This window comes from Panthera uncia, chromosome E1 (genome assembly GCF_023721935.1).
Source record: "Panthera uncia isolate 11264 chromosome E1, Puncia_PCG_1.0, whole genome shotgun sequence".
Lineage (NCBI taxonomy): Eukaryota > Metazoa > Chordata > Mammalia > Carnivora > Felidae > Panthera > Panthera uncia.
Window position 1 is genome coordinate 35,854,706 of NC_064814.1, and position 15,822 is coordinate 35,870,527.

The following is a 15,822-nucleotide window of genomic DNA, read 5'->3' on the forward strand; positions in this document are numbered from 1 at the left end:
ATGTTTATTCACTTTTGAGAGAAAGAGAGCACAAGTGGGGGAGAGGCAGAGAGGGAGACACAGAATCCGAAGCAGGCTCCAGGCTCTGAGCTGTCACCACAGAACCCAATGCAAGGCTCAAACTCACGAACTGAGAGAACATGACCTGAACTGAAGTCAGCCACTTATCCCACTGAGCCACCCAGGCACCCCTCTTACCTGTTTTCTATTCTGTGGGTGCTCCCTCTCCCTCTCCCCTACCCTCACTCTTTCTCTTGTTTCTTTTGGTTTATTTGATTTTTTTTAAAAATATGAGTTCTTTGTCTTACAGATATTAGTACAGTTTGGATTTTGCTGATTAACATATTTTTCTGTGTTCTGTGTTTCCTATAAATTGGTAGTTACATATAGCGGCTACATCAGGTTTATTTATGATCACTGTGTAGATCTGTTCATTAGGGATTGCAAAATAGTTATCTTTTTAATCCTAGCACTCTTAATTTATGAGATAAAACAATTCTGTAAAAAGAAACACCTCATCATTATGTGGTTACCCTGAGGTAAAGTTTGTACAAGAAAGGCAGGATAAATAACATTATTTCCCTTTGTGTTCTAGGTTTGAAAGTATGAGTTGATTCCCTGGCATCTTCTAGATATTTAGAAGAGTTGTCATTCCTTTGCAGTTATTATCCTTATTAATGCTCAAAATGGTTAATGGGAGCATCTACAAGTTGGCTTGCAAATCTTTTTGACATGACTCTTGTAGTCTTTGAGTGTCTTTGCTGTTCATTATGACAAAATATTCTGGTCTCATCTGGTACATTTTCTAACTTAGAATCAGGTCTTTCTTTAAAGAATCCTGTTTCCTTTCGTGGGGAATAGTATTTAGTGGCTGCATACTGCGCATTAGAGGTGTTTGTTGCTACTGGGTTGGTCATTGTTTCTGGATTTTTTCATTGAACAGTGTTAGGAAGTTATTCTTTTGAGACAAAATATATCGTAAGTTGATACTAAAACTTTCAATTCAAATATAAGATTATAAGGTTTTTACATAATCTCATAGATCTTATATCCTTTTAACCCACAGCACAATTACTTGCTTTGCTTTATCCCATAACACATCCGCGTAAAATAATCTCAGAAAAACTAGACCAATGCTATTGCAAACAGTTTTTTTTTTTTGAGAGAGAGAGAGAAAGTGTGTGGGAGTGCACATGTGAGTGGGGGAGGGGCAGAGAGAGAGAGAGAGAGAGAGAGAGAGAGAGAGAATATGAACCTTAAGCCATTTCCCTCCCAGCACCTAGCCCAACACAGGGCTGAATCTTATACCGTGAGATCATGACCTGAGCCGAAATAAAGAGTCAGCCAACTAAGCCACCCAGGTGCCGCAAGATTTTTTTTTGGCAGTTCTTTTTACTTTTAAGGTGTATTCTACTAGAGATGTATAATGAAATCACTGTGTTTTAAAGTTTTTTGGGATAGTTTCTTTCTTTGATTATGCCTTTAAATTAATTCATATGTTTCTTTGTTACATTTTGCTTTTGATTCTTAGGATTTTATTTTATTTATTTTTAATGTTTATTTATTTTTGAGAGAGAGACAGAGTGTGAGTGGGGGAGGAGCAGAGAGAGAGGGAGACACAGAATCTGATTCAGGCTCCAGGCTCCGAGCTGTCAGCGCAGATCCCAACGTGGGGCTTGAACTCACAAACCGCGAGATCGTGACCTGAGCTGAGTCGGATGCTTACCGACTGAGCCACCCAGGTGCCACTGATTCTTAGGATTTTAAATTTAGTAATTAGCATCCAATGTATATATTTCAGTCAGATCTCAAAACAAGGAATATTCAGAGAGGTTTAGCTTCTATCCTTGTCCTTTTCACCTTGTTTTCTCCCTCCCTTTGCCATAGGTAACCTTTTTTTTAATGTAAGGTTTATTCTTCCATTATAAGAAAAATATAAATACGTACATATTTGTGTTGCCCTCTTTTGTAGCTGAGTGGGAGTATAGTATAATATTTATCTTTACCTTTGTGCTAAGTTTAAAAAATATATATCTCTACATGAGTTACATGGCATTTATGAGTGATAATATTTCTTGGAAACTCTTTAGCAAATGGTGGAAATAGAGGTGAGGGAGATGGACAACTCATAAGATTGTACTTCAGGGGACACCTGGGTAGCTTAGTAGGTTAAGCAGCTAACTCTTGATTTCCACTCAGGTCATGATCTCACAACTTGTGAGTTCGAGCCCCAATTCATGAGTTCAAGCCCTGCGTCAGGCTCTGCACTGACAGCTCTTAGGGCCTGCTTGGGATTCTCTCTCTCCTCTCTATCCCTTCCCTGCTCGTGGTCTCTCTCTCTCTCTCAAAATAAATAAACATATAAAAAAAAGAAGAAGAATGTACTTTAGGAACCTCTCAAAACCATGAGAATGACAGTCATTTAAGTATGAATTAGCATTACATTTCAGTTTGCTGGGTTCCCTTTCTATATCTGTTCTTAGGCAAAACTTTTTCCTCCTTAGACCTCAGATTTTCCTGTTCTTGACCCCAGCTGGACTGCTCAAGAAGAAATGGCCCTTTTAGAAGCTGTGATGGACTGTGGCTTTGGAAATTGGTAAGAGCTTGGTATTAAGGATTGTCCTGCCCAGTGGGCTCCAAGAAGAAGGTGCTGTTGAAGGGTAAAGGGAGGAGTCTTAGAAAGAGGAGTTTGGGAGCCGTATGTTACTTTCCTATTGATTCATGACTTAGAGATAAGTTCTCTTCTACTCTGAAATGCCTCACAGGGACATGGTGTGTTTAGTTGTCCATAACTAGGCAGTTCTAAAAGGCCACTTTGGTTTATATCAACAGGGGGAAGGTTGGTTATTTCTCTCTGAATAGTACGGAAGTTGAGACATATTAGTTCTCCTTTCTAATTGCATGAATTTTTCTTGACTCTAGATATCCTTATCATTTAAGTGAGTCAGACTTTAGGTAGATGGCCATAGTTTACTTGAGACTTGAGTTTGGGAGACTTCTTATTCACATTCCCTGTTTTTAGCTTGCAAATACCTATGTCAGTCCAAGCCTAGCAGAACTGAATAGCCCTAATTGGTGTTGCCCTAGGAGGCAGTGCCACCTAATAATATTACCACTTGCATTTTTACCTTTTGGGAATATTTTCACACTGATGATTTCATTTTGTGAAGTAGATAACACTGACTGACTCAAAGCCTGATGATATCTATTTGGAAAACACTTTGGATGTTAGCATTTTGTTCTCAAATCCATTAGATCATTTGTTCCTCATAGGAACCCAATGAGATAGCAGAGCAAGTGCTTTTGTTTTATACATGAAAAAACTGAGATTCAGAAAGGTTAAATTTGTGCCTCATGGGACTAGCAGATAGAACTGGGACCCAACTCCAACTAACTTCCAAACAAAACTTCATTTTGTTCACAAATAATCTGAAGCTTAGGGAGTTAAGATAATTTCTCGTGAATAATTTCTATTGTTTCTCTATCAACTGTGGGTAAGACACGAAGCCTGGTGGTGAAGGTGGTAGAGCTAAAAATTATGACATGTATCCTGTCCTCAAGAAGCTTATAGTCCAGGAGGAAAATCAAAATATACATACAGATGATTGGAGTACACAAAGCAGAGCATAGGAAAAGGACAAGTTAAGTGCTGGAGAAGAAAGGGGTTGAGAGGGAACTGGAGAGCTTTTACCTCTACCTCTCCATCATCTGAGCGTAGGAGTCAGCATTCTGAAGTATAGATTCTGGTTTTGTGCATTTATGTGTTTAATTTTCTTGAGCAAGTTTTTTAATCTCTTTGGGCCTAATATTTTCTCTGTGAAAGTGAGATGATAGGAAGTACTCAACACTACATGGATAACGCAAGGATTAACTTATGTTGTGAGTGTTTCTAGCTTAGTGCTTGGCCTATCATAGGCACTCTAGTAAAGAAATGTTTGTTGATGTGAAGTGTTTTGTAAAATATAAAACATTATGCAAATATAAAACTGTACTTATGTACATTATGAATGTTCTAAAGTGGCTTATGATAGCAATTCTTTTCCTGAGGCCTAGCTCACATGGAAATCTACAGATTTTCTAGTGATCTTCCTTTTTTTTGGTAGAAAGGAAAGGGTTTTTCGGATATTGTTTCTGTATCTTGGAATAGCAAGATTTAGCATGTCAGTTTACACCAAAATTGGGCTTATATTTCTTTTGTTGTTCTGCTGATATCTCCATGATGTTGGTTTGGAGGTATCAAATTCCAGACATTATGTAGATGGGACTTAAAATTTGGAAAGAACAAACCTCTCTTTTTCTCACAATCCTGTAGGCAGGATGTAGCCAATCAGATGTGCACCAAGACCAAGGAAGAGTGTGAAAAACACTATATGAAGCATTTCATCAATAACCCTCTGTTTGCATCTACCCTCCTGAACCTGAAGCAAGCAGAGGAGGCAAAAACTGCTGATACAGCCATTCCATTTCTGTGTAAGTGCCTCCCGGTATCGGTAAGAGATACTTAGCTCACCTTGGGCCCTGTTGCAGTAGCAGATAAATAGTGGTTTGGGCAAGTAAAGAGCTTATGGAAGATGGGAGGAGTTGGCATGGCAGTTCCTAAGAGTCAAGGCTATAATGGGCTAAGGAGGGACTGGAGTTCTATACTGGAAATCATGGTGCCCAGATCTGCAGTGGTGTCCCACCCACTCTAAGGGTTGTGAATATTCAGTCAACATTAATGCTTCTTGGAGATGAGATGTCCAAAATGAACCAATCTTCCAAGCTTTGGAGGGTTTATGATTATAGATATTAGTTACTTAGGAGAGTCCAGTATTGAACTCATTATTAATCATCCCAGTGTTAAGTCCAAGAAATAATGTCTTATTTACTTCATTTAGTTGTGGTAGTAATAGCTAATTAAAAAAAAAAAATCTCATGTGGCTAAGGGACTCATGGGTCTTCTAACAAAACATAACTAAACCTGTGTTGAATTATAAATGGACATCCTTCCTAAATGGCTCCCAGAGCACAAGTAATAAGATCTGAATGTTTCTTCACCACCACCATGACCCCCCACCCCTTTCCTCATACTCTAGAAATGGTTTCATAGCTGACTGACTCAAAGCCTGATGATACCTATTTGGAAAACACTTTGGATATTAGCATTTTGTTCTCAAATCCATTAGATCATTTGTTCCTCATAGGAACCCAGTGAGATAGCAGAGCAAGTGCTTTTGTTTTATACATGAAAAACTGAGATTCAGAAAGGTTAAATTTGTGCCTCATGGGACTAGCAGATAGAACTGGGACCCAACTCCAACTAACTTCCAAATCCTGTGGGGGTTTTTTGCTTCCCAGTTGGGTGAGATTTGTAAATTGAAATTGTTCTTGAAGGGTAAGGGAGCTGAAGCAGACAGGATAAATAACTTTTGTTCTATAATATAAAAGAAAAGATCCTTGGTTTTCTCTTACGTTAAGCAAGTACAGATCAGAGGGAATTCCCCATTTTATTTAGAGAATTCCCTAAGTCTTAGTTTCCTTTTTAAGGAATCAGTCTGTTTCCATTATACTTTATCTTTATCACTTTTCCATTTATAAAAATCTTTTGAATTTTATTTATTCTCTCAGACACTGTTTTTCTCCAAACAAAAAAATTTCAGAGTGTAAATGAAGACTATTTCTGTGTCACATTTTCATGCCAGTACTTTATTAAGTAACTAAGAAAACCTAAATTCTTCCAGCTACAGATGACCCTCCCCGACCTACCTTTGACTCCTTGCTTTCTCGGGACATGGCAGGGTACATGCCAGCTCGAGCAGATTTCATCGAGGTAGGAGAAACTTGTTTTTGTTTTGCATGAGGCGTATATCTCTTCCCTACAGGTTCCATACCAGTGAAAAAGAGATTTTTGAAGCACTGTAATTTGTAGGGCCTTAGGCAGCCATTTTCTTCCATTTGAGTACCTTTTCTCATTTGTAAACATGTTCACATGTAAAATGTAAAAGTTCTTCAGACCAAAAACCTATTTCTTAGGTTGCAGGGTGTTGGCTCACCCTTCCTTAATAGGTATTGGGTTCCTGGTTCTCATTCCACCCTTAGGGGGTTTCAAAGTTGTGCAGGATCAAGGGTTGGCACACTTTTTCTTTTAAGGACCAGATAGTAAATACTTTCTGCAGACCACAAAGTCTCTCTTGTAACTAAACTTTGCCATTATTGTGTAAAAGTGGCATAAATAATATGTAAACAAACAAACATGCCTATACTCCAATATAGCTTTATTTACAAAAACAGGCAGTGGGTTGAATTTGGTCCAGAGGCTACAGTGGGCTGACCTCTGTTTTGTATTCACAAGTGTATAAAGAATGATGAATGTAGATAAAAACTTTATGTTACTTGTTCACCCATGGAGTTAAAAGCCATGTGAAAGTAATTACAAGTCTCTTGATTTATCATCTGAGCCACAGTTACAGTGCTGCTGGAGATAATTTGAAAGTTTAGCAAACTACAAATAATTTTGCTAGCCCTACCCAGGTTAGCATTTTGTTTATGGCAGCTGTTACTGTAGAGCTACCCCATAAATACTGCTCCTACAAATTGTACTCATTGAGTAGAATATAAACATCTACCCATTAAACTATGTAAGCAATATTATCAAATAAATAGAGCCTTCAGAAGGTAGTAAAAAGGTAAATGAATTAATGCAGATAATTTTCTTATCTAAATACTTGATGACACATTCAGAGTTTAGATTTTATGAACAGACTACTTTTAATTTTTAGTGTACTAGGTTTGGCTTTATTCTTGGATTCATAACTTTCTCATATTTTTGCTGTCTCTACTGCCTGAAAGTCTCAAGATTTTTCCCATGACTTCCTATTTCTTATAGTAGTATCCTAACCTTGTATTCCATTCAGTCTTTTTTTTTTTTTTAATATATATTTTTTATTTTAGAAAGAGAGCATGAGCAGGGAGAGGGGTAGAGGGAGGGAGAGAGAATCCCAAGCAGGCTCCATGCTCAGCACAGAGCCCAATGCAGGTCTTGATCCCCACAACCCCGGGATCATGATCTGAGCCGAAATCAAGAGTTGGATGTTCAACCGACTGAGCCACCCAGGCGCCCCTCCATTCAGTGCTTTTTAACAAGTGTTTATTTATTTTCTGTTTGCTTCTAAAGCATGGCTACTGTGAAGCCATTACTCAGTGCTGATGGGTTTGGGGTGGGAATTTTTTTTCCCCAAACAGGAGTTTGACAATTATGCAGAATGGGACTTGAGAGACATCGATTTTGTTGAAGATGACTCGGACATTTTACATGGTAACATTTTATTTTAGCAAATATTTTTATTGATTGTAAAGTACATGGTGACACTGTGTTGTGTTGGTGCTAGGAATATAAGGATGAATAAAACATGTTCCCTGCCCTTATGGGAGTCAAAATCTGGTGGTTAAGTTGCTAAATTTATCCTGTTGTTGTTTTTTGACCTCAATAAAAAAGATCATTTGTGATAATGATGAGAGTATCATGTAATGATAGCTGGTTCCCAGTCTTGGACTGTGTGATCTTTCTTTTGACTGAGGCGAACCTACACTGAGGTTGAATGGCTCTCACTGCCCCCTTAGAAGGAAAGGAATCAGTGTGAACACCTTGGGACTTCAGTAGCAACTGATGGTGCTAGATGCTCGCTATAAATGTGTTACCCCAAATTTCCCATAGCAGAGAAAAAGAATGGAATTTCCTTGAGGTTTTTTAGACCAAGATTGGGAATTTCTTGTTTCTCAGAATTGTTGAATTTTTAGCACTTCTGAATTCTCATCTAAGATTAGTCAGTCTAAGGATTTATGTCAATTCTTTTGTTAAAATGTTAGTACTTAATGCCAACAGGGCTCTTAAAAGTGATGGTTAGACTTTCATTGAATCTCTTTTTTTTTCCTCTTTCCATGTACATTGAACTATATATTTAAAATAATCCCCAATCTTCTTTCATTTTGTTCCAGAATTATGTGGTACAGTAGGTGAATAATGCTTCCTTGGATTCTGTATTTCCCAAACAGCATCTTCGTTGTTTCTCTCTCTCTTTTTTTTTTTAAGACTTTTTAATGTTTATTAATTTTTGAGAGAGAGAGAGAAAGAACATAAGCAGGGGAAGGGCAGAGAGAGAGGGAGACACAGAATCTGAAGCAAGCTCCAGGCTCCAAGCTGTCAGCACAGAGCCCAACACTGGGCTCAAACTCCTGAACTGGGAGATCATGACCTGAGCCAAAGTTGGATGCTTAACCAACTGAGCCATGCAGGTGCCCCCATTGTTTCTCTTAAATCTGTATCCCAGGCAGTAAAGGCAAGTAGAATCCTTGTTGACTTGTAAATCAGGTTTTAATGATGCATTAACTGGGACTCTGTCACTAGAAAGGGAATTTCATTCTTCTCTCCATAGAAGAACTATTTAGGTATTTGTTACACCAGAGCTGGGACCAGAAAGAGTCTTCATAAAAATTTTATGTTCAGGATTTGCTGTCTACATATTTCTTAAGCTGTTCTCTTCTCAAAATTTCATTCGTCCCCTTTTCTCCCACACAACTTTAAGGAAAGTTGAAGTGATATGGATGGAACTAAAAGAGGAAAGCTTGAAAGCAAACCACTTGAGTGTTCACTAGATGATGACACAGTATTTGTTCAGTCTTCCATGTCAGCCTTCTTTTCAAGCCTAGTAACTCGTGTGATGGTCTTTCTCACCTCATCTGGTGTCTCTTTGAACACAATGTGCAAATTGCCGTTCAGTATTTCTAATACATACCAGTTTTCATTAATTGTATTGTTTCCTGGCTTGTATCTTTCTTATTCTTAATGCAAAAACAAAAAACAAAAAAGCTACATAAACATCAGCCTTTGAGGTACTATTCAAAAATACCTGCTTTTGAAAGTCAGAATTTTTTATGCCAATAATGGCTCAGCTATGTCAAAGATTTGCCAAGTCACTTCTCCAAGGTCTTCAAATTCTTTAGCTTCAACATTATCAAGAAAACGGTAGTAATGGTTGGTATTTAATTTCACTCTTCATTCTTTGTAGAAGCAAGATTTGCAGTTTCTTCTGGTGCTTTTGTGGTTCTTTCTGTAATTAGTGGGGGCAACAGGAAAAAATCAGAAAGAAGCTATTGATTAATAATTCTTATTTCAGTTAGCATTTCAGACCTATAACATACTTGATTTGTGTTCTTCCTACAATTTCTACAGCCTTGTAAGTCATTTGATTCTAGTTAATTTGAATTAGAATCGAAACATCAGTTACTGATTGTTACATATAAAGCAGCTGTAACACAATGTAAATAATAATCCCTGCCTCCTTTTTCCCTCTGCCTAGTAGGGAACTATAAGATGTTGAGATGGGTGTTTGTTTTTTTTTTTTCTTAAGTTTATTTACATATTTTAAGAAAGAGAAAGCACAAGCAGGGGAGGAGGAGGAAGAGGAGGAGGAGAGAGAGAGAGAAAGAAAGAGAGAGAGAATCCCCAGCAGGCTCAGTGCTGTCAGCACAGAGCCTGACACAGGGCTCAAACTCACCAACCATGAGATCATGACCTGAGCCAAGATCAAGAGTTGGATGCTTGACTGACTGAGTCACACAGGTGCCCCTAGATGGGTGCTTTTTAAAAGATGTTAACATTTGAAAGAAGTTTGGCAGTGCTTGAGATCTGAGGGATGACATGCTGGTACCACAAAAGAATGCTTTGCTTATGGCTCTAGAGTTCTTATATTCTCTCCTCTGGCAGCGTGACCCTCTGTCCAGTGTGACATTTGTATGGTCCCTGAGCTGAATGCTTTCTCCCAGAACACTCCATGAAGGGGAGGGACTGGAGCCTACAAACACTCAAGAAGGAACAAGAAGGAGCTTTTTAAGTGTACTTAGAACAGAGAGAGGGGCACATATTTTGTGCAGTGATTCTACCTCAGGCTTGCTTCTGAGTCACTGTGATCTTGGGCAAGTCCTTGCAATCTTGCTTGCTGTTTCTTTGTGTCCACTGCCTGTAAAGAAGGGGTAACACTGATTAGTCAGAGTGTGAATGTCTCCAATGAAAGATGGCACATAATTGAGATTGGTATTATTACCATTCCATTACACCATTATATTTTCAATATTACTGAGCATTAATAACATTCCTTTTATGTTCCCTCACTTACATAACTACTGCAAGGAAACAGACTGGCTAGGTTTTATATTCTTTGCCAGAGCTGATGCCACCAAGCCCTTTTCATCACCCAAAGACTTTTGCTATGATTCATGGAATTTGTCTAATATGATGGGTTTGAATGGTCCATTATAGAGGCCTGGGACACAATGGAGGTTAATTGCATTCCAGCCATACCAGAAGGCTGGGCCTGGAGAGGATACTGCAGGTGAAGCAGTGTCTAAGGAAGAAAATAAGGAAGTTCTGGGATCCCTAAATGACACCATCATATATTTTACTGAAATAAGCAGAAATTATTGGTTCAGAAAGAGAGATGCAGAAGACATAACTTGGCACTCTACTGTATCATGGTACGTTTGGGATCTCAGTGCAGATGACACAGTATTGTACCTTTTCTCTGGGAGGCCATCTCCCCCTAGTCTGCTTTCATTTGGGAAAATATCTCCTAGGTTTATGGATTCCCCTTTCCCAGGGCTTCACAGGCTCTAAAATCCTGAGTGCAGCATCTTCTAATTGCTGTCCCATAACCTAGGCAAGCAACAGGCGTTATGAGCTCTTTGCTATGTGTTGGGTTGGTGTTTTCCCCGCTTCATAGGGTTGCCCATTAGGACAGTTTACACTCCCTCTTTTTGGAAAGCTAATTTCAGCAAAATTTCTTGACTAAGCATGGATACTCCCCTGCCTCCCCCCCCCCCCCTTAACTTCTTTGGCTCATATCATCAGCCTTTAGATCCCTTAATGGTTTGTAGATCAGAGGTCCAGCCTTGTCACTACATATTACTTACCTACCCACTGGCAGTGCCCTTTCCTTTAAAGGCATGTAAAGCATGTAAAGTTTTGTGATATTTTAGACATAAATGCTACTACTAATGATAGCTATTACATATAGCCCTTACTGTTTGCCATGCTAAACCTTTCACACACACATGTGACCTCATTTGATCCTAGCAAAACTCTGTGAGTTCAGTATCATCATCATCATCATCTCCATTTTATAGATGAGGAAATTAAAGAATGGAAATATCAAGTAACTTGCCTAAGGTCATTTAGCCTGCCAGTGGCAGAGCCATCTCCAGAGCCTATGTTCTTAATACTGTTCTATACTTATTGTCTTTACAACCTTGCATTTTTGTTGCTGGATTTTTGTGTGTTTGTGTTTGTGAGATGTCACATTTGTTATAGCTTCACCACATTGCTCAGAAGTAGGGGTGGGTATTTTCTCATTTTACATTCAGGAAAGTGCACAAAGGACTTTAAGTAACTTGCCTAGGCTTCCTAGTTCCTGACTTTAACAATTAGGTCACATAGTCTTCCTTCCCTCCCAGAATTAATTGTGTACATCTTGACCACAAGCTTTTGGGAAAGATGACTTTTAAAAAGCTTTGCTTCTGGGGAATACCTGAGTCACAGGTTTGTGCACAGGATTTTGATTGGCTTTGTTGCAGTTAAGGCCTCTGAGTTGGTTTTCTTGCCAAGCAAGCAGTAAGTGCCTTCTGTCAGGAAAACAGAGACATGTTGCCAGCTATTTTGAACAATGTTAGAAATACACTGCAGTGGGAAGGAACTGCCTCTGACTTCTGCCCACTTCTTGAAATATTTTAAGGCTAGCCGTTTGGAAACTTTGTTATCAGTCCCCATTGTAATCACAGGGAGACAGTTCTTATCCCAAAGCTGAGATTTCAGGAGTGAATAGGTTAGGGGTGGTTTGGGTTTGTTTGTTTTTAATGATCTCTGGTTCTTTGCCCGCTTTGCTGGAACTACCAGCCACTTTAAGTAGAATGTGAACCAAGTGATTCTCATTCTTTCATTGTCTGCCTTCTCATTTCTGTCTGCCTGCTGTGCTGTGGTCCTCCCTGGGTTATTCATGTAGTTGAGATTTTCTAATCAGTTGCTGCTATCTGGGTGCTTTATAAAGAAAAGAGACAGCTTCAAATATGCATTTTCCTCTGGGAGAATTCCAGTTCTCCATTTGTTTCTGTGTGTGCCTTTCCTTCCCTTTGTTCTCCAGAACCAGTTGCACAGTTCAAACTGCTAAAATGATCCAGCAGTGAAACCAATCATCAGTACTTATAGATTTTTTTTTTTTTGGTAACATAGTCTCTTTGTTTTTTTCCTGTTTTTTGGGGTTTTGTTTTTTTTTAAGTAGGCTCCACCAAAGTGGGGCTTGAACTCATGACCCTGAATCAAGACCTGAGCTGAGATTAAGAGTTGGATACTTAACCGACTGAGCCACCCAAGCACCCCTTTTTCCTGTTTTAATTAAGTCATTCCCACCCAAGTCTCAGGAAACAATGTGATAAGATGTTAACATCTTAGAAAAATTACAGAAATGTGTTTTCAGAATTACCAATAATTTCACTGAACCTTCAAGTCATGTTTTTCCTATTGAAGTCATCTTGTTATTAGATAGATAAATGAGATAAGATATACAAAGAGCTTGGAACATGATAAATACTCAGGGTGTGTTAGCTGTTTACTTAGTTTTTTGTGTTGTTGTTGTTTTTGGTATCTCTTTCTGCCTTGAACTGTTGACTACGTAATTCCATTTCTCATATGAAAAAGAGAGTCCTATATAAAACCTGTGTTTGGTTAGAGACATACCTTCTCCCTGATCCTACCTGCCTATTCCACCACACAGGCATGTAAAGTGCATCTCCACCAGCATAGCAGTCTGGAGCCTATCATTCTACAGCAGTGTGTTAGAAAGCAATGGCAGTATATGGGGTATTTCATGGTACTTGGGCTTTTATATGGAACAGCCCTATAAATCAAGAATTCACTTATAGAGAGAGTCTTGCCTTAAAAAAAAAAAAAAAAAAAGTTTTTTTTTTTTTTAAGTTTATTTATTTATTTTTAGAGAGAGCACAGGAGGGGCAAAGAGGGAGAGAGAGAATCTCAAGCAGGCTCCATGCTGTCAGCACAGAGCCCACTGTGGGGCTCGAACTCAGGAACCGTGAGATCATGACTTGAGCCGAAATCAAGAGTCAGATGTTCGACCAACTGAACCGCCCAGGTGCCCCTACCTAAAAAAAAATTGAAAACCATTGCCTTAAATCTTGATTCTGATATTATTGATTTTTTTTAATTGTGGGCAGTTGTAAGGAAAAATAAAGGAGTGTTGTTTAATTTTTGAACTTACTAGAAATGAACAAAAAATCCATAGTAGTTAATACTTATTTCTTTATACATAAACTTTAAAAAATGATGCATCCACTCACCTCTTCACATCACCCAGCTAGAACTTATGTTATTTTTATCTCAGACTCAAGGCAGAATGGCCTATATAAAATATTCCTGGTCATTTCCCAGTGATTGAAGTTACCTACATATATAGTACATTTGCCCATAGATTAGATTTTGTTAGATTTTGGTATTTCTTCCTTCTAATCTGAGACTATCTTGAGGGCAGGTAGCAGTGGGATACACAGTAATGAGTCAGGATGGAGTATCCAGAATTTATTTCTATTATCTTATCCAGGGATACCGTATTGACAGTGCATTAGAATTGTACATTGTTCAACTTTTATTGCTTTTACTGGCGAAAGAAATTGATGATTCTAATGAGCCATTGTGTACTGTTTTACTTGATTGGTTCCATTTTTTTTCCTGCCTGAAAATCTAGTTTCAAGGAAGCAGAAGTGGGTTTCAGACTGTTCATGGAGGTACCCTCAGGGACTACTACTGGGAAAGGTAGCTGGAGATAGAATGGGAGAAGAGGTTCAACTACAGTAGATCTAACTTGTCTGTTCCAAATAGGAACATATTTGAAAATAAGGTTTAAAAGTTACTCTAGGATAACATGTAAATCTGTGTTGATTCATTGCCCCCATAGGGTAAACTTGAATTTGTATCACACATCCTTCTGATGAGCAATGATATTCTATTACCTTTTTTGTTTATCAGTATTACAGAGGCTCTAGGCTCTATTTTGGAATGAAGCTCACTATCCTGGAAGATGTGATTGTCATATCTTCTAAATCCTTTGCTGTGAGACTTGGTGTGTTAAGAATTATACTACCTGACCTTTGAATAGCATATTTTATTTTTCAAAGGACACATGTCAGGTCATTATGTTTGCTCTAGAGCCTCTTTCTTCTGTGAATACATTCAGTAATTAAAATAAAACCCACCAAACTCTCAACTTACACAAATTCTAAGGAGATAACAAGTTAACAACTTGTTAAGATAGTTCCAGAATCTACTAAAATCATTAAATTTTAAGTTTCCTTCAGAATCGTAGATTATGGATAAGAAGAATTGTTTAATATAGCATAGTGCTAAGTTAAGTAGTCTTCATATTTTCTTCTAGAGCTGTTAATGGTTGGTCTTTATTTCTTAACTTTAGAGGGTCTTCAGATTATACACTTGTGGGACTTTTTACTTCTGAGTGTTTTTTTAACACATATTTCATTGTTAGATAAGCCAGATTTAGAATTTCGGACTAACACAGAGAAAGTAAACATGTTGGGCGGTTTCAGTGTCTTTCCTACTCGAGGCCATAGAACCAGACTGTCTGGGTTTGGATACCTGCTCTGCACTTAGCAGCTGTGTGATCTAGGGCAGATTGTTTTGCGTGCATGGTATATAGGGCATATAAGGGAATGGTAGGACATGAGACTGGGAAAATAGGCAGATTCAAGACAGTAAGAGGTTTTATATAATATGCGAGGGTTTGAACTCCAGTGAGTAGATGGGAAGCCACTGAAAAATTATCAACAAGGAAAATACACCTGCGGATTATGCTTAAAAACATTACCCTGAAGGTAATTGAAGGGTAAATGAAGGGTGAATTGAAGGGTAAATGAAGGGTTGAATTAGAATAAGGTAGGAATGGAGTTATTAAAAGAGTACATGAAGGGGCGCCTGGGTGGCGCAGTCGGTTAAGCGTCCGACTTCAGCCAGGTCACGATCTCGCGGTCTGTGAGTTCGAGCCCCGCGTCAGGCTCTGGGCTGATGGCTTGGAGCCTGGAGCCTGCTTCCGATTCTGTGTCTCCCTCTCTCTCTGCCCCTCCCCCATTCATGCTCTGTCTCTCTCTGTCCCAAAAATAAATAAAAAACGTTGAAAAAAAAATTAAAAAAAAAAAAAAAGAGTACATGAAGTGATCTAGGGGACACAAGATGGCTAAGCTAAAGAATAGGATTAGGGACAAATAGGAAGAGAGAAATTTGAGAGACTGAAGCATTCAGAATAGATAAGACTCACTGACTAGATATGGAGAGACAGGAGGGAGAGTCCCATTGATTTCTGTCTTGGACAGCAGAGTTTGGGGAAGAGGTAGAGTATAAGTTTGTAACTGAAGACATGTGAGTAGAGATATCCAGATAGGGTCTAGAGCTTAAAATAAATATCTGAGTGTGAGATTATATTTTTGATGGTACCCAGAACCATAGGAGTGGCTGAGTTTATAGGAATAAGGTAAGGGGTGAAAAGAAAGATGAGAACAGAACCCTGAAGAACTCTGAACATGGAAAAATTGGCTGGGGAAAGAGAGAACCAGAACTATTATATTGAGGAAACCTTTTGCTGTCTGTTTTCTCCTAATTCCCCATGTCCTTAACATGAGACTAAAGCCAGGAAAGTATTGGAACATGGGTGGCAAAGCAGGCCATAGCTTTGGGGTTGTTAGGCTATTTAGTGGAACTTTTAAAAATTTTTTTTTTTT

At 38.6% G+C, this 15,822-nt stretch overlaps 1 protein-coding gene across 1 annotated transcript in view; it reads left to right on the forward strand.

Moving 5' to 3' along the window:
* TADA2A (transcriptional adaptor 2A) overlaps window positions 1–15,822 on the forward strand; it is a 48,774-nt gene that overhangs the window by 18,023 nt on the left and 14,929 nt on the right. The window contains 6 exon segments of the mRNA XM_049636552.1: window positions 2,505–2,596; window positions 4,313–4,470; window positions 5,721–5,809; window positions 7,222–7,294; window positions 12,867–12,893; window positions 12,946–12,979. Of these exon segments, the coding sequence (XP_049492509.1) occupies window positions 2,505–2,596; window positions 4,313–4,470; window positions 5,721–5,809; window positions 7,222–7,294; window positions 12,867–12,893; window positions 12,946–12,979 (473 nt within the window).